At 43.2% G+C, this 20,296-nt stretch overlaps 1 protein-coding gene across 1 annotated transcript in view; it reads left to right on the forward strand.

Moving 5' to 3' along the window:
* LOC311047275 (neural-cadherin-like) overlaps positions 1-20,296 on the forward strand; it is a gene marked incomplete at both ends in the record, with an annotated part of 231,151 nt that overhangs the window by 88,467 nt on the left and 122,388 nt on the right. Inside the window, 2 exons of the mRNA XM_084059930.1 lie at positions 9,361-9,503; positions 14,310-14,482. Of these exons, the coding sequence (XP_083916056.1) occupies positions 9,361-9,503; positions 14,310-14,482 (316 nt within the window). The remainder of the gene's footprint in view (positions 1-9,360; positions 9,504-14,309; positions 14,483-20,296) is intronic.

Consider the following 20,296-nt stretch of genomic DNA (forward strand, 5'->3'; position numbering starts at 1 on the left):
CATGCATGGATATGCACGTGCGTACCCGTGAGAGTGTGTCTACCTCGCATATCGATCAAAAACAACCATTCACGCCTCTTACCAACTCTTACAAAATCTGCCGAGTGTCAACAGCGTAGTTAACATGATGAGCCTGGCTGGATGCATGAACTAAATTACAGAGGTGATGTCAAGGTATGTCATTGGTTAAATATTTATAAAACCCACAGACAAACGTAACAACTTCTAACTCATTCCCTGCCTAGAACGACTAAAACGACTTCTGTCCCATAAGCCATGCCTGCCTAGAACGACTAAAACGACTTTTGAAATTTGACCCAAAGACCAAGGAGATATGATTTTTCGAAGATCTAGACTCCCATTCAACTTAAAACTTAAAAATTCTGTATCTCGGCTCCTGAGTACTTCTTTTTTTCAATGAAAAATCTTGGCAGTGGGCAAACGCGGCCAGAAATAATTCAGGCAGTGAATTTAACCTGGCCTCCCTATTTTGAGCATGGCATTATAAGCGAACACTTTCAAAAGCGTAACACTGTAATCATCGTCTTTGTATGCAGTTAGCAGCAACACTCCAAGTAAATGGGTCTGAATTTGTCTATTTCCTTTGGAGTCCCAGGGGTCCTTGAGCGGGTCCTTGAAGGTGTTCCCGCGAGGTAAGATAAGATAAGACCTTTATTGATCCTGCAGGAGAAATCCTGTCGCCAAAGGCAGCACAGCAGTTACGATACAGTCACAGGATAAGAAAAGCACTGTAGATACAGCAGTGTAAAAGACATCACACAAACACCATCAATAATGAACAAAATATACAACACTATACACCCTCAACAGTGCTTTCATAGTGCAGGACAAAAAAGAAACAAGTGGACACACAGTAAGTCAGATGTCCTTTCTGTAATGAACTGATATTAATTCCGAGCAATTAGTCCCACGATAAATGGTTGATAGTTAGGTACCAAATGGTCCGTTACAGGTCTGTAACTCTGAGAGTGTACAAATTGAACCAAATGTACCCTTACAGGTCCATTTCGTTCCATTTATACACTCTCAGAGTTACGGGGGTCGGTGGCCTAATGCAATGGTTCTCAAACTTTTTCATGTCAAGGACCCCCAAATGAATATCTATTTGGCCCACGGACCCCCATCTGAAAATAGTTTGTGCCAGGGACCCCCTCGTATAAGATTTGTGTTTTTAAAATGTCAACATTTTCCAAGATTGTTTGAAAATAGGAGATCTATACTAAATCTAAAGCATTGCATCCCGACACGTTGTTGTGAGCTTGTAGATTGGCTAATTTCATACAACCGAAGTATAAAATAGGGTTAAGTGGTTAAACTGATTTTAATGCTATATTAGCTAATTTAGCTGGGGACCCCCTGCAAGGTCCCCTGGGGGTCCCCGGACCCCACGTTGTGAACTGCTGGCCTAATACATGCCAAACTGGGGGTCCTTGAAATTAAAAAGTTAGAGAATCACTGATTTAGGACAATCCCCAAACTTGTTATTTCTTATATCCCTCATCCCACCCTAGAGAGACTTCTTATTTCTTATATCCCTCATCCCTACCCTACCCACCCCACTGGATTAGGCCTTCGAAGACCCCTACAGTATGTGTCTTTCAAAAAACACCACAGCCATCCCCCCCGGTAATGGAGGTCAGGCAGAACATTGACATTATTGTCAACCGTGAAAATACTGGCTTAATATCAAATGCCAGCTAATTAAACTTTCAGATAGGAGTATATTACCTCTTCAGCTCTCACTGAATACTAAAACAGTTTCAATCAACAGTCTAGTCAAGGTGTTAAATTATCAAGGGCAACTCTAAAAAGTGATACAAATTTCCCTGACGTTCTCCCTTATTTTAGGGCTCATTCATTCAAGATTGAAATCCTAGTATAAGTCAATTATGTGAGTGAAACATCTCATTATTCTCTCCTCGGCCACATCGCACATTTCGTACTTCTTCATGCTCCCTACTTAAGGTGATAATTTTGTGCTACTAGTATCGTCGCTGTCGGGTGGAACCCTTGTATGTCCAAAAGAACCTGTGTTTCAATGGATCCATGTAGTTATTATTTAGTCTCAAGTTCTTGTTAATATTTTTCATTTTTTATATACAAAAAACACAGACTTTGTGCCTGGCACCCCTATTTTAGGCATGTGATTATAGACGAACATTTCCACTTTTTTTTAATAGCGAAAATAGCTCTTCTACAAGCTCACAACTTGTCACGATGCAAACTTGAGATTAAATATATAAAAAGGTGAAATATGGATACAAGGTTTCTACCTGACAGTAACAATACGCAGAACATATACCAGCCAGGTAGACAATGTATCTCTGAAATGTTTAGCCTAAAGACACAGTTTAGAGTGGACTATAATCATCAAGATGTGAAAATGGCAGAGAGAGAAAGAGATAGAGAGCGTGCAGTGCTGTTAGCTCCATTGGACCTGCAGACAGCCTTTAAAATGAAACAGCACTTCATCTCAATTTGCTCTGTGTGAACTTGTGGTTATTATACTAAGAGACACTTTACCTATTAATTATATAAAATGCAAACTAAGTATTATGAACCACAGACCCACACCGAGACCCCTGTGGACTAAAATACACTCAGCATACAAATTGCTGTTCTATTATGCAAATATGATACGATCTGGCCAGTCATAAAGACAGTAGCGATATGATTAGACCAAAATTTTGTGTGTGTGCGTGCGTTCATGTGTGTGTGTGCGTGTGTGTGTGTGTGTGTGCGTGTGGAGTTGAGTGTCAGGCTGAGTTGGGGGCTTATTAACTTTGCATCGCTGATTCAGGGTTTACAGAATAGAGGCTGCATCTCACATTTAGTAATTAAAACTCTCTAAGACCCACAGTGAAGACACTCACACCAGGAGCAGTCATGCAGGTATTTACATAATGCACATATGCAGTACAGGTGGTTATAGCACCTCACACAGTGCAGGCAGTTCATATGATATTTAATACTGGGAGTTATACAGTATAAATAGATATATTGTAAATATTTTGATATGAGATTAGGTATTGTCGAGGATTGTATATTTTATAGTATAATATAGCGGGAATAGCCGATCTACAAGCTCATAACACGTTGCATGGCAATGTGTTGTGAGCTTGTAGACCTGCTATTGACAATTTTGAAATTGTATTCAATTTAAAGACCCTTAAAAATGTTATACATTTCTTTGCCTTATAATAACAAGCCCAAAATAGGGATTACAGGTTGAATGTGGTAAAACGTAATTTCCTGGTAGGGCAGCATAACGGTAAAAAAAGTCTGAACGTATTACGACTGTTCAAAAATGAATGGCACTACCTGTTTCGTCCAAGGTATTTGATCACGGATATTGTGATATTTTGAATCCGTCAGTATCGGCCAGCCCCATTGGGAGGAGGGCAATTCTTCTGTCTGTGCCAATCAGCCACCGCTGTAACACGGGTCTTTAAAGGGCAACTCAATACATTTGACTAGAGGTGTTAATCACAGTCATCTGACATCAATACAATAATGTTACTCGCATAAATCAGCCACAAACCCACTGTGACGCTTTGTTCCGGCAGTGTATAGCAATGCTGCTAACACAGCGTTCCCTTGACGGTTCACTAATGGCTTCGGCTGTGCAATATAGTCGAAAGAATCTTGTGCATTCTCTGCCTTTTCATAAATTGTGCCGTGAATGAATCAGAAAGACTTTAGTGTCACAACTTATAAATACTTTACAGTAAAAAGAAGGGTAAAATACATTTTGGCTCTTCAGACTTGCAGGCCAATAAATGAAAACAGAACAAAACAGACACAATCGCTTATTAAAAAGGCATCACACACCTAATTAAAGCTAAAGAGAAATAAAAGCTGATTTGCTTTAGCTTAAAGTCTTTCTGAATACTATCTGTTGTAGCTAACGTGTTCTTTTTCTACTTATAAGTAATGTGAGCACATTTACAATTACTTTTGAGCGTGTTTTTGAGGGTGTGTGTGTGCACGTGCGTGTATGTATCAGAGAGAAACATTTTTACTTGGTCCTTGTTCAAAAGTCTGATTGCTTGATAAAAGAAGGTAGGGGATGCAATCCTGTGCGTGTCAGACAGCGTGATTTGGCAGCGCAGAGTGAAAGGGAGGGCGGGTACCCGTCACTCTGAACCGCTGCCTTTACTCCCCCAATTGAGTCGGCCCCATGTCCTGTCAGTCATGTGTCAGCGCCCTTCACCGTGGCGGTGGCGAACCTCTCTGCCAGCCGCCCGTGTTTGAGTTGTAACATTTCAGTCTCAGTGGGCGGACAGACACGGAGGACAAGGGTAAGAGACAGACAGGTGAGGAAGTGCCAGTGTACGGCTGTCAAATAACAATCCTGACAAACAACATCGAAAACATCTAAACACATGACCAGGGGGGGAAGAAGGCCTCTATTCAAAGCTTTACTTGAAGTGAAAATACAAAGGTTATTGGCATCAAAATGTCCTTACAGTACAAAGGTAAAAGTAGGCTGCACCATTTTGAATGTCCTATTTCACACAAAAAACGAATTCAAATCTTTCAAAAATGTATGAAGTATAACATGGGATTTAAGTGTTTAATGTATGTTTTCTAATAATAATCTATGATAATGATTTGAATGTATTTGTATGGCGCTTTTCCAAACAAGGTTACAAAGTGCTTTATAGAACAAGATAAAAGTGCAGCACAGTAACCATAAAAGTTAAAACGGCACATAAAATCAATGGCTAACCTAATTAAATGAATATAACAGAGAGGAAAGAACTATTAAAAACTAATAACACATAAAAGTATGTTTTCAGAAGCGCTGCCTCAGATCCTCGGTCAGGGCATTCCAAAGCCTGAGTGCCCGGACTACAAAAGCCTGATCGCCCCGGGTAATGAGGCAAGACATGGGGACTTCCAGGAGAGCCTTACCCGAGGATCTAAGGCAGCGCACAGGCTCATATGGGGGTCAGCATGTCTTTGATATAGCGGGGCTTTAAAGGTTTTCAGTAAAATCTTAAAATCTATTCCGAAATTAACAGGTTACCAGTGAAGTGCACCTAAGATGGGTGTAATGTGATCACGTTTCTTAGTTAGTCTGGCAGCTTAATTCTATACCAGTTGGAGGCGGGAAATAGCTTTTTTTTTCAGAGACCAGAGTATAAGGAGTTACAGAAAATGTGATGAAATGAAAGCATGAATTACCTTTTTGAGGTCTGCTGATGATAAAAACGATTTTATTCTGGCTTTGTTCCTGAGCTGGAAAGAACAAGTCTGAACGACTCGTGTGACGTGTAAGTACAAAATAACTAGTAACTAAAGCTGTCAAACAATTGTTGTGGAGTAAAAATGAGATGTAGTGGGGTAGAAAAATGAAAATACTCAAGTAAAAGTGCCTCAACATTGTACTTAAGTACAGTACTTGAGTAAATGTACTTTCCACCACTGCACATGACAAAGTGACAGTGACACGTTGACAGTACTGGTATTTAGATACACAGGAATGTAGTGGCAGGCAGACAAATGCTGTCACCACAACAGTTGCGTTAGACGCCAGGTAGGTTTGGGTTTGTCACCACCGTTCACAGAGATACAGAGATGCTTCAAGGATATTAGAGCACAGCAGGGCCAAAAATAGCCCACCTACAGGTACGTGAGAGACATCCAAGTAGGCCGCAGCAGGCGCATAGCGCCACGCCTAATGCCTGATTTATTCTCCGTCGCACGACGCCATACAGTAGCTCTGATCTACAAGCTCACATTGTGTTGTGGATGCACAGCTTGAAGATTGGCAATTTTCAACATGTGTCGCCATCGTAGGATGAAGTACAAATCGGGAGTAACCACATTGACGCAATAAGGGTTCACACTGTCCTACCTTGAGCTGCCTACAGTAGCTCAGTGCTTGTCAAACTTTTTCATGTCAAGGACCCCCAAAATGATATGTATTTGGTCGCAGACCCCATCAAAATATTTTGTTCCAGGGACCCCCAGAAGCAAAGATTTCAGTTAAAAATGTTCGCTTAAAAATATATATAATACTATAATATAATACGGCCGCCCGAAATCCCCAGCCGCGCACGGGGCCCAGCGTGGGCGCGTGTATATATGGGATGAACATTTGGGAAAAAAAAAAAAAAAAAAAAAAAGTTGTAATGTAAAAGTAAAAAAATTGAGAAAAAAATTGGGAAGAAATAATATTTTTTATGTTTCAGGGGGTCCGCGGACCCCCTGGTGGTCCGCGCCAAAGTCGTCGGATGAAAATCCGACGACGGTAAAAAAAAAAAAAAAAAAAAAAAATCAAAAAAAAAAATCATGCAGGTTCTTGCTTGTTTCTGGCGTGGCATCCCAACCTGGCATCCCAATGCCGGCGATGTGTACTTCCGGGTTGCATAATGATGACATCACTGTCGAATCCTTTGCTGTCATGAACCTAGCCTGGTGTGTTGACCAGTAATGATGACATCACTGGCTAATCCTTTGGTGTCATGAACCTAGCCTGGTGTGTGGAGCAGAGCAGAGCAACGTGCTCTTGTTGTTTTGGGGATTTTCAATGGCGGGCCGTCGTGTTGTGTTGGCCTCGGTGGTACGCACGGTAAGCGGTAGGAAGCTGCTTCCACTTCCGTTGTGTCCGACATTTGGTGAGTAGAATTAATTATGTTGCGAGGTGGGAACGGTGTAGTGAGGCATGGCAGGTGCCCTACGCGAAACGTAAATTCAGGCCGCCCGCCGTGGCGACAGTGTTGGCGACATGTGGTGTGACGGTGTTGTGTTTAGTCGATAACAGAGCTGTGGGGTGTGGACACCGAGGGCACGGAAGTTGCTCGCCATTTATATAGTTAGATATGCAAAGATTTGCACACATTTTCAAGATTTTTCAAAAATAGCAGATCTACAAGCTCATAGCGCGGCACTCGGTGCCGCGCTATGAGCTTGTATATCTGCTATTTTTGAATAGCCCAAAGTGTAAAATAATGCTTTTTAGCTCAAATCTAAAAATGACACAGTTCCAGGTCTCAATGGGTTAACAAATTCAAGATTATTCAACATTTTCATCTTCATTTATTTTGTTTGCATTTTTCAAAAATAGCAGATGTACAAGCTTGCAGTGCGGCGCGAAGTGACGCGCTGTGAACTTGTGGATCTAATATTTTTTTTATAGCCAACCTAGAAATGGGCAAACCGGTTAAAATGATTGTGATGCTGTATGATGCATGTATACTTTTGCTGGGGACCCCCTGGAACCCCTAGGGGTCCCCGGACCCCACTTTGAGAACCACTGGCTTAGCTTAGTCAGATGAAAATGAAGAAAGCGGGGGTGTCGCCTAAACAGCACAGGTGGTGCCTGTTTTTTTTTTTTAACCCATTAAGACCTGGAACTGTCATTTTTAGATTTGAGCTAAAAAGCATTATTTTACACTTTGGGCTATTCAAAAATAGCAGATATACAAGCTCATAGCGCGGCGAGCTTGTAGATCTGCTATTTTAGAAAAATCGTGAAAATGTGTGCAAATCTTTGAATATATATATATTTAAAGCGAACATTTTTAACTCAAATTGTTGCTTCTGGGGGTCCCTGGAACAACATATTTTGATGGGGGTCCGCGGCCAAATACATATAATTTTGGGGGTCCTTGACATGAAAAAGATTGAACACCACTGATATAGAAACATGCGTTTTTCAGAAAACTGTTGAGATTTAGGAGACATGTAGAATCGGCTTCAGGTCTCAATGGGTTAAAAGGTGGACTTTGTGAACATACACTAACGCCCAGAACAAGATTGATCGACAGATACTTGCAAGAGCGTGCTGTGTTTTTTGTCTGATGTGCCTGGCTCCGCACAACTCGCAGCAGACTAATGCAGTGGATGGGTGGGAGGGGGGAGCTAGATACAGAGAGAGCTATACAGACGAGTCGTCAGACAACGCAGGCGGAGAAGAGGCAGACAAGAGGTGTGTTTGGGCGCTCCTTCACAGTTCACTGAGATGTTCGGCGGGGCTTTTGGGTGGTGGCGGTGGGGGTGCATCCGTCTCATCCCGTACAGGGTGCTGGCCTCTGAGCCGGGTGACAGATTGCAGGTCACTCATGTTGCAAAGAGAGACTGCCACCGCTGGCGGAGATGAATCACCCATCTGCGTCCCTCTGTAAACCATCAATCACCTCTTGACTCCTCACTCTAGTCTCTAGACGCACGTGCACACACACACACACACACACACACACACACACACACACACACACACACACGCGCACATAGACTGTACGCATGTGTGCACGCGCACGGACACGAACAGAATGGCATCTCAGATCTTGCAGGGGAAGAGAATCGCTGACGAATCAACTCCAGCTCTCTCAGAAACTGCACCCTCCTCTGCTCCTCTCTCTCTGTCTCTCCTCTGTCTCTCCTCTGTCTCTCTCTGACTCTCTCTGTCTCTATCTGTCTCTCTCTGTCTCTGTGTCTCCCTCTTTCTTTCTCTCTCTCTCTCTCTCTCTCTCTGTCTCTGTCTCTCTGTCTCTCTGTCTCTCTCTCTGTCTCTCTGTCTCTCTGTCTCTCTGTCTCTCTCTCTCTTTGTCTGTCTGTTACTCTTGGTTACCCACTCCTCCTCTCTCTCACTCTCTCTCACACACACACACACCACAGTTACTGTCAGTTTCAGTGCCACACATTTCCTTCCACTTCACCCATATTCCTCTCGTCTCTCTCTTTTTTTCCCCCGCTGTTTCGCCGTTTTTCTTCATCTTTCTGTACTCTGTTAGTCACAGAGGAGTCCCGCCTCCACTCCTTTGTACTGTACCACGCAACACACACGCACGCACGCACGCACGCACGCGCAAACACGCACGCCCCACTTGTGGTATATTAGTCTCTCGTGACTCGCTGGGTGCCTCGATACCACGCGGCGTGCAAATCACTGTTGACATTTTAAAAGGCAGTGGATCAAATGGTCCAGAGTGGGCCGGTGTCTGCAGGAGAACCGTTAGTTCGATGACTTCAACACCCCTGCAGCAGACATTATCGTTTGTCTTTGGCCAGGCCGGCTAAGAGGACAGCTTAAATCACGGTGACAGGCAAAGACACCGTCATAAGTCCAATCAGTGTGCTCATGCTTTGAACGGCATGATTGATGCAGTTCCTTCCTTTCTGTGTGTTGGTATGTGCGTGTATGTGTGTGTGTGTGTGTGTGTGTGTGTGTGTGTGTGTGTGTGTGTGTGTGTGTGTGTGTGTGTGTGTGTGTGTGTGCGCGTGTGTGTCTGTGTGTGTGTGTGTGTGTGTGTGTGTGTGTGTGTGTGTGCGTGTGTGTCTGTGTTTGTGTTTTTTCTTTAAGATAACAATCATATTGGCTCTTTCCAGATACCGGACGTTCGTTTCCGAGGACGCTGGGCCCAACACCCTGGTTGCCACCGTACTTGCTAAGGACCCAGATGGTGATGGAATTATCTACACAATAACAGCGGGCAATGAAGAGGGAAACTTTGTTATCGACAGCCAGAAAGGTGATCCTGTACTTCTTAACCACTTCTTCTTTTCCTCTGGCATCTGGCATTTAGTTTTAATTTAAAATACCAAATGGCTATCCTTTTTCTTCAGGGCTGACATGGCCGACTCCAGAGGATATACCCTATACGTTGTTGACCTGAGTCCACCAGGGCTCTATTCAAGTTTTTTCCTTATTAACTAAATATATTTTATTTTCACTACTGCAAGTAGCTTGCATTGTGGGCCTGTAGAGCTATTTTCACCAAATGTTTGCACCCAGAATATGGGCTCTAGGGTTCATGTTGGTAATTCTCCAGTCAGGCATTCCATTCACTCCAATAGACAGACATTCCCTCAAACTAAACATTAAATTCTCACACTACAGGATAATCTTGCCAGATAATCACTCAGGCTAGAACAGAGAACGGTGGATGTTCCCTCCAGGTCTGAGGCAGAGCCTGGTGGCTCGAAACATGACCAAATCAATTCTGCCAACGGGAGTATTATACTGGTCTGCGGATTTCATTTATTTTCACTACATGTTGAACTTTTGATCCAGCACCCAGCCTAGTAGGTGCGGGATGTGCATGTCTTTTGTCTTTTTCTCAACCCGACCTTCCCCCCGATTATCTGTCCACCTTGAGTGTCGGATTAATCCAAGCCACAGAAATGTCTGTTTGCTACAATGATATTAAAGTCCGTAATTTAAGTAGGACCACAGTGGGCCACTTTGTGCTTGAGGCTACGACCAGGCTTAAAGACCCTATAAAGCAATATGTATTCTCATTTTGTTTGCTACACAGGATAATGTGATTAACCAACCGGCCAAATTTGAATGATTAAAAGTTGCGAAAATTAGGTTTCAAAGTAGTGAAAAAAACTGCAATAGATCAGTAGCTCTCCCTGCTCTGAATGCTGAAGATCGCTATGTTGATTTCCCTGGATGCACCTGGGTGTGAAGGAAATGTGTTTGTTATTATAGTGTTTATTTCATAATTTGAATATGTGATATGCGTGGTGGGATTACGTTGTAGTACCTTATGTGTATTGTTGTGTCATGGAGTTCATTTGGTTATTTATGTTGACATGTGTTTTGGTGTTACATCATGACTTTGTGATGTCTGTCTGTTCTGAACGACCCCCCCCTCCTCTCGCACACACACACCAGTGGCGTCGTTAGGCGGGGGCTTCGGTGGCTATAGCCACCAATGTTTTATCCAAAGCCACCAATAATTTTTTTTTTTAAATAAAACGTATTTTTTTATTATATATCTATCACCCTAACCTAACCCTACCCCTAACCCTAAAACCGAAATAAAGTAACAAAAAACGGGGAAAAAAGCACCCAAATCCGCGAAATCCGCGAAAAAAAAATTCGGGGGGAGGGGCACATGCGAGTGCGTGCATGTGCCCGTTGCCTGCGGGGCTAAGCCCCCAACCTAGTAGAGACCTAGCGACTCGTCTGACACACACACACACACACACAATAAAGACTGACGCCTAAATTACGCTCCATCATCAAACGGTGTTGAGCGAAGAATGTAGCCGATTTACAAGCTTGCAAAGCTTCCCGTCCGTGTTTGATTCATGACACAAGCACACGCACCAAGGCACCAAGGCACGAAGCATGGGATGGGAAAAAAGAGAGCGTGTTGTGAGTGTGTGTGCGCGTGTGTGTGTGTGTGTGTGTGTGTGTGTGTGTGAACCCCCCAGAGCCTTGTGTAGCCCTGTGAGCCTGCCCTGCCTGTGTGTTAATGTGGCCCTGGGGGGCATCAGTGGCTCAGGAGGCAAAGCGGCGCCGGCGGCTTGGGAATCAGAAGGTTTCTGGTTCGATCCCTGGCTCCCCCTGGGTAACCGTTAGTGTCGAAGTGTCCTTGAGCAACACTGATCCCCTAACTGCTCCGGATGAGCAAGTTGGTGCCTTGCATGGTTTCCTCTGTCGTCAGTGTGTGTAAATGTGTGTGCGAACGGGTGAATGTAATGCACATTGTAAAGCGCTTTGGATAAAGGTGCTATATAAATGCACCATTTACCATGTAGTGATTTTAGTTATTATTATTGTGTTCATATTTGGTTTTTATTATCATTTTATTTAGGGTTTTGCCATTTACAGAGAGTAATGTTCCTGAGCTTCCTGGGTTCGGTTTGGCTTCACAGTTTATCTTTTCTTATTCATCCTTTGAAGCAAAACCGGCAAGAAATGTGTCAGGCGCTATGACATTTGTCAACCAATCCTTTCAATTCAATTTCACAAAGAGCTGCTCTATCATCGCTCACAATCTACAGTCTGCATACAGCCACCACCACCACTACCACCACCACCCGCTCCCCTGTCTTTTGTGTAGTTCAACGCTTGTGTACCGGTATCTGCGCTGCACGAGAAAGCTACGGGCTATTATCCCACGGGTGCGGGGAAGAAGCCGCCGTATGGCTCCCCAGTTCCTAGGAAGAACGCCGGCTCATTGAGTTACCGCTACAGTTCGTGTCGCATATGTAAACAAGGTTGACATTTAAGCTGCGGCGTATGCTTCCCGGCACCCGCTTGTTTCAGCACGCCGGCACTGCTTTGTCTTCCTCGCACTTTGTCATTAGGGAGCCAAGAGCCCCAGTCTCCCCCCTCTCTGCGAGCGGGCCAAGATCACAAGTAAGATGGGGTGTCGGGTGCTTGCGTCTGGGTGCAGCATGCTGGGTTGTCTTTAATCAGGAGCTCTGAAAGTGATGAATAGGGACACAACTGGGGAATGAAACAAACACTTGCGTGTTCTCTTGCCTAGGTGGGCTCGCCCCACATCACAGGCTGCTTCTTGCTCGTCCCGCATTCTGTGATGTTCTGTGTACTGTTGACAGGAAGGACGCTTTTATCTCAATCTCAATTACAAAAAGACACAGCGAGGGGCAGAGTGGCAGCTAATAGGCATCTGCTGAGCGTGGCTAACTTCTAACGCGAGGCACCCTCCCACTGCACAGGGCTCACAAGCTCACAAGGCCTCGTATCGCCTATGCCAGTGGTTCTCAAACATTTTCATTTCAAGGCCCCCCTTAACTCTGAGAGTGCACAACTGGTCTATTTGGTTCCATTTGTACGCTCTCAACGTGACAGCTCTGTAAGGGTCCATTTGGTTCCAATAAGTACACTCTCAAAGTAACAGAGCTGTAAGGGTCCATTTGGAACCCCCTCAAGGAACCCTGAGGGTCCCTGGACCCCACTTCTGAGAACCACTGGCCGATGCTTTCAATCTACAGCATACCTGTAGAAAAAGTGTTCTGCATTTCCTGTTCAGTAAATGTGTGCATGATGGAAGAACTGTGTCACGAAATCAGAGCTATTACAATTTATGTACTTAGCAACTTAAGTTTTCTCCCAACTCCCCCCCTGTGGAGCAGGCAAATTGCTCTTTTAGAGGTATTTTGAAATACCCTGCTGCTTGGAACGCTTGTTAGCAGCAGGATGCTAGCAAAGCTAGCTTCACATTTCAGAGGCCTGCAAACAAAACAATCGGTGGTTCTTAAGTGGTCAGTGTGGTTCTTTGGAGTGGTTGAGGTGTCTCTCTGTGTGCCGGCAGGAAATCAAGTACCGTGGCCACATTTTCACTCATAATCTCCACGATGATCTCCAGAGATATCTCTAGACAGTGCTGCAAATTTTATGCCCTGGCTAATACTGTATGCTGCTTCGCAGGTTCAGTATGTGTTCAGGTCTTGTCAAGTGTGCACTTTTGAAAGCATTCTGCACTCCCATGTATACAGATTTCCTGTGGTGCACATACAAGAAAGGTAGCATGCGGAGGCATAAAGTGGCCTACAATGATGCCCTGAGGATACTACTTAAGGTCCCTAGATGGCATAGGGCCAGTCACTTGTTTCCACACATGTGAGGCTCTATGGATTCATGTCTCGCCTGGATGAGTCCCGGAAAAATATTATTGAGGATATAGTCAATCCTAGGAAGAGCTGTCGCCGGTACTCATCCAGGCTGCGTAAACACCGGAGAGTCGGCCTCTATTTATGATTTTAGTTTTTTTTTAATCATTTTTTATTATTGTTTAATTTGTTGGGTGGTGTTGATGAGATGTATGTACTCTATGGATCCCCTGTGTGTCTGGAATAAAGTTTGAATTAAATTGAATTGTTCTTTTGTTCCATTAGTCTAGAATGATATATTGTATTGTTATTAGCAGTCTTGTGGAACATACCACACTAATATTTATATTTCTGTATGAATGAGTGACAAATAAACACTTTGGACCCTTGGATCTAGAAGAACCTTTTAATCCCCTTTAACGTCCCCCCAGTTTAATTACAAAGGACCCCCTTAACTTTGGTTCCATTTGTACGCTCTCAAAGTAACAGATCTGTAAGTTTCTTTAGAAACCAGCTCAGTGGCCCTGTGGTTATAGTGTCCGCCCTGAGACTGGGAGGTCAGGGTTCTAAATGGGACCCAATGCCTCCCTGCTTGGCACTCAGCATCAAGCGTTGGATAGGGGGCAAGTCCCTGCGTCATACTAGCGACATGTCCACGGGATGCAACCCCGCCCACGCTACAGAAACAGGAGATAGGCTCCTGCCCTATGGGCCACATGGCTCGGCAAGGCTTACTTATTTACTTATGGTTCTCTGTAGAGGTTCTCTACTGGTTCTTCAGCTTAGTTTAGGCACTTCTAATGGTTCTATTTAGCACCATTTAAAGGTGCTATATAGCAATTATACGTACATACTGTAGCACCAAAAGAGGTTCCACCAGCTTAATGCTGTTTAATACCATTTTCGTTTAGTGTGTATGTCATCCTGTACACAGGTTAATAATGGCTCTCTGGTCTTTGCAGGGTTGATTCGTCTGCGCTCCACCCCTCCGCCCAAGCTCCAAGGTCTGGAGTATGTCCTAAATGTGACGGCCACCGATGACAATGCTTCTGGCGGCGCCCACCCCCTCTCGTCCACCGCACGTGTCATCGTTGGGGTCGACGACGTCAACAACAACAAACCCATATTTGAGAAGGTGAGCTCTAGCTTTAGTTTTTCCAAAAGGCAAGTGTGTAGTTGGATTTTTCCACTGTTGCTTTTAGTTGTCTCTATTGAATGGAATTGGAATGGCTCCTTCCAGTTGCTCACTCACAGAGGCAGTGGATGAAGACAATACAAGCCAAGGTTTTACCAAAAGCCATCAGTATAGCCTTATTTGTACTTTGTCATTATGATGGTGAAAGTGCTTTGTGCATTGTCCATGATGATGCGGCATGTGCCATGCCAATCTACAATCTCTCAACACATGCCGTGCCTCATACTTCCCATTAGAGATGCGCGGATCGTGGTTTTAGCCGCGGTTGCCGCAGTTAACCGCGGTTTGGGTGGATTCGGGTCAATCAAATATAATTATGAATTAATATCGGATAAACCGCGGGTGAAATATTGCGAAATAAATTAATTATATCTAATATATCTATTCATAAAATAGCTAAATCTCTGCGTGCTTGTGTCTGTGTGAGTGTGTAGAGCATGCAGCCTCTGTGCGATGCGATCACAAAATGCATTGATTTAGCCTATGGAATCTCGGTGCGTCTTTTTTCTTTTTTTTAAACCGGTGCTGCGCTGAACAGCGCAGCAGAGCAGTGCGCTCTGTATGTTGGATGCCGCATCTATGTTGGATGCCTGTATGTTGGATGCCGCACGGAGTCTGTATGTTGAGCGCAGCAGACCAGTGCGCTCTGTATGTTCAGCGCAGCACCGGTTTAAAAAAAAGAAAAGACGCACCGACATTCCATAGGCTAAATCAAAGCATTTTGTGATCGCATCGCACGGCACTAACTAATACTAAAACTAACGGGGAATACCAGAAAATAATAATATTTTGACATATGGGAAAAACGGTTGGTGCGGATATTTAAATTGGATAATATAATTATTGCGGTTGGATAACGGGCGGATAATTAATTTGTACATGCGGATTCGGGTGACGTGAGAGGCCATCCGCGCATCTCTACTTCCCATCTATTGTGATAGAGCGTCCACTCTGTCAGGTCAGACGCAATCGTGGCAGCTCCGCTAAGACTGCTTTCATGTAGTTATTCTGCTGTTTATGCTTGATTATTACATTTTTGTATCCTTTCGGCATCGGCAGTGATCATATACGACTGTAGTGCACTTTTGGGCATAGGATTATATCAGATTTACTTGGTTTCTGATCTCTGATCCACGTCTTTGTGGCCACAGTTAACACTAGCGCTCCTTCTTCCCCAAGAAGAAGAAATCAACAGTAAAAAAGGTCAGCATTATGACATCGACTAAAGTTCAAACCACATCGACCACCACTGCGCTACATAATGCCGACTAACGTTCAATCGATCACGAACAAAATGAATGAGATGAAGATCAGATTAAATGCGGACGTGATTTGAGACTTTGGCTTTCTGAGACTTGGCTTTCTCCCACTGTACCGCACAAGGACCAGGTGATCACCCCATGTTCTGCACACCACCCACTCACACCTTGACAACAAGAGGGAAGGGAGATATTTTAGGCTGTTGTTTATTGACTACCAGCTCGGCCTTTAACACCATAATACCCACCAGGCTGGCCAGCAAACTGGCTGACCTGGGATTGAACCCTGCAGTGTGTGACTGGGTCCCTGGACTTCTTGTTAGACAGACCACAGGTCGTCAGGTTTCACGCCGATAACACCCTCAATTACCCTCTATACTGGAGTCTCCCAGGGTTGCGCACTGAACCCTCTGCAGTACTCCTATACATATCATCCATAACTGCGTATCCAGAAACGTCTCCAACACCATCGTCATCATCAAGTTCATTCCATTCAGTACTGAATGTAAATTCTGCTGTCGGGCAGAAACCTTGTATTTCTGTATCTACTTCGTCGTACAACAGTGTTGTGCGAAAGTAGTGAAAATAGCTGATCTACAAGCTTACAAGACGTCGTTGAGGACCACAATGGAAACAAGTCCCTATTTCTGAAAAAAATCTCTTGAAAGTGAACGTGTTCAAGTCTCTGTGGGTTTTATGAATATTTGACCAATGAAAATTATATAAGAGCTTGGGACTAAATAACTATATTGGATCCATTTGACCACAGTTTTTTTCCTTTTTTTTCATTTACTGAAAAGTTACGGTTTTGGACATACAAGGTTTCCACCCAACAGCTGATGATATATGTGTATTCATGGATTCCTTACTGCACATCTATAAATCATAGCTACTACCCCTCCCCCATTATCTTGTTGTTATATTGTATTGTTGCGCAGTCTTGCGGAATATGTCACACCAACATGTCACTGCTTGTACCTGTATGAATGAGTGACACATAAACCCTTTTGAATCTTGAATATCCCTCTCCAACTCTTCCTCTGTCTATCACTCCCATCCTCCCTAATCTGCCTCTCCAGCTTTATATTCCTCTCCCATTTATCTTTTTTGCCCGCGCGGTCTCTCTTCCTCTCCTTGGCCTCTCTTCTTCCTCCCTCTGTTTTCCCATGAGTTGTGATTAGTCTCCTCACCCTCTATCTCTATCTTTAGCCGCTCCCCGGGGATTACAGTTAATTTGGCGAGGAAAAAAAGAAAAGATGCAATATCATCACAATATGCTACACCTGTTTAATTAACTTCCTCCTTAATGAGGTGAACATCAGCAGAAGATACAGTATATTCACTGGTGAACTGTAATGGACTGGGAAGTGTTGGAAACGTGGTGGTTTTAAATATCAAGTCATGCCTCGGAACCATTATTCCAGGCCGGCGTGACCTTATGTGTGATATTACGTTATCTTGTGAGTAATTTCCTACAGGCCATATCTTCTCCCATGGACCTTTTATTTTCCCTTTGCTGCTTTCTCTGATATTATTTCACGTCTCTGTCTTTCATTGACTCTCCCATCCTCTCCATTCTTTGTTGCTCTCACCCTATTAAATGAGCACTTCACCCAATTTCAACCTTATCTTCATTTAATAGGATACCGAAGTATGACCTAAAAAAACAACACCCCCTGGATCACTGAAGTGTTTTTCCCCCATTCTAAAATCCCATAGACCTTTTTTAAATCAAGAACTGACTTAAAAAGGAAAAGAAAAAAAAAAGCCAAAGAATAATTCTTGATGTAATAATTAAAATGGTAAGTTATTAAAACTAGCCTACTTACATCATAAACATATAAGTATGATTTTTTTTTATGGAGTTGTACATGACCCATGTTCGGGGGTGTCTTCTTAGCAGCATAAAACAAAAAATATTATATTTTGCAGACTTATTGTAGTAGTTATACACAAACAAGATAAACATTACATTAATCATGCTCTTAAAGTCTGTGTTTTGCAAGGAGCTTGAGGAGCAGTTGTTGCAATGCTGTACAAACGAAGATGGCTGCTGCTATGTAACTCGCTTTCTGTGTCTTATTAGGGGCGGAGCTGAAATCGTCACTTGATGACTCAATATAGCTGTGATTAGCTTATCGTTACAGTGTCACCCCAGTGCGTCATCAAGTGATGATTTCAACCCCACCCATAAAATCATAGAGATTTTTCCCCCCTTTTTTTCTTTTTAATAAGTGGTCTTACTTAACAATTCAGCACAAAACATAGTTCCCGGAATATTTATGTCTTCAGCCATAACTATTTAACATGTATAATGTGTTTAAAAACAAATCATTGAGTTTCCTTAACAGGGACTTTAACCTTCCTCTCGTTCCATCATTCCTGTTCTACCTTCCCTTATTGTGTTGCTCTCTGGTTGTCCTTCTGCTGACAGAACCCAGCTGTGAATGTGATTCTAAACAGCAGTAGGGCTCCAGAGACCAGCTCTTCTGAGGCTTCTTCGTCCAGGAAGTGGTATGAATTCCTGAGTTGAGACACAGCTGGGACTTAAATTGTCCATGTTTTCTATATAGCTGTGCTCTTCACATCCCAGAAACCATTTTCAGTCAGTGGATTGCCTTTTCCAAAACTCCACCGCTCTACAGATTCCCAACCTGTGGTGGGCAATGAAGAAATTGCACAAAAATCAAATTTCAGCCACTGATTTACACCTGTAAACATGCTAGTGACAATTAAACTGATTCTGATTCAAAGCACAAAACATGTAATAATAATATAACGTAAAAATGTTAACATTTATGTTAAAAAAATATATATTATGGTATTTTTAAGACTTACCGATAAAGATACCGATAAATAGCCACTTAAGGCTACTATGTGCGTTCCATTGATCCAAGCCAGAACACCATCGATTGGACCATGGCCCGGACTGCTGGCGTAGCGGTCCGGGTTGACAGCGTGTCGCAGGTTCGAATCCCGACCCCGACGACCTTTGCTGTGTGTCACTCCCCATCTCTCTCTCCCCATTTCCTGTCAATCTACTGTATGCTATCAATAAAGGTAGAAAAAGCCAAAAAAAATCTTTTAAAAAATGAAAGAAAAAAAATGTAGACATGATCTCGAAATCCTCTGCTCTGCGGGACACAGACAACCTAGTCTCTCCAGATAGACATTTTGTCTCCGACAATTTTCAAATGTTTCCTCCTAAAGCCCGATTTATTGCTGCGTAGTGGCCAACAGTATAAGACTGTGGTTGTACTAGTCAGCTCCCAGGTTTTAATGTGTCTGTCTGTCTGTGTGTTTCTATGTGCAGGGCGTTGCTGAAAATGAGCACTTGTGCTCAGCTACTACCCTGGGTAAATAAAGAACAAAAAACAAAAAACAAAAAAAAGCCCGATTTATACTTTGTTGTACAGTGTCTCTGAAAATGACTAGACAATAAAACAAATGCCCCCCCCCCACCATTTCCGTGTTGCATGGGCAGTCGTGTATAAATAATTCCCACATTTGTGGCCACTAGCTCGCTGTTTAGCAGAAATGGAAATTCAAAAATATATATTAAAGTTTTAAAATACATGTTCATGTTGTGATTGATCGAATACCCTTTCCATCTAAGAGCACACGATTATCGACGACCTGACCTGACTACTCCAGTGTTGCACGCACATGCATGCGTGTGCATTCTGGCAGAACTGTGTCATGAACAAAATCAGAGCTAATTATAATTTCAACATCGAGATTCAATATTCAATAATTTATTAGCATTTCAATGAAACATTGATTGCACTTTGTCTCGGTGTGTGCTCGGGATAGACAAAACAACGCAAGACAAACACACATTAGCATAAACATGTAAAAATACTCTAAACAAAATAAATAAAACACTTGTCTGGTGCAAAAACCCACATACTGTAGGGTTATGTTCACATCCTGAAGTGATGATGAGGAGTTAAGAACCTGATTTATAATGGGTTAAGCATTGTGTCACACCACGCTAGCCAATCTACAAGCTCACTGAGCTTGTGAGCTTGTAGATTGGCTATTTTCGCTGCGTGACACCAGTGTATAACTAAGTATAAATCAGGCTTTACTGTGTTGTTAGAGAAATAGTAAGTCTGGGAGGAATAAAATCAAACATGTCCTTTTTCCCTACTGTTTGATTTATCTCTTCCTGTCCCCCCCTCTTTGCCTTTTCTCTTTCTGAAAAATAACAAAAACGATGGAATTTGCACAAAAATGTATTTCTCCCACTTCTTTACACCTGTAAATCTGTGATGTGACACTAAAGGTGACTTTGATTCTAATCTTGTTCCTGAAGAAAGGGGGATAAAAAGTGCATTGTCTAGATGAGAGGGGATTATTTTCAGCGGCTGCCAAGTTCGATGCTTGACTCCTCCTGGGTTCAGTGTCAAAGTGTCCTTGAGCAAGACACCGAACCCCTAACTGCTATTGATGAGCAGGTTGGTGCCTTGCATGGTTTCCTCCGCCATCGTGT

The sequence above is a fragment of the Gymnoscopelus microlampas genome, assembly GCF_963454915.1.
Source record: "Gymnoscopelus microlampas genome assembly, chromosome: 6".
Taxonomy (NCBI): Eukaryota; Metazoa; Chordata; class Actinopteri; order Myctophiformes; family Myctophidae; genus Gymnoscopelus; species Gymnoscopelus microlampas.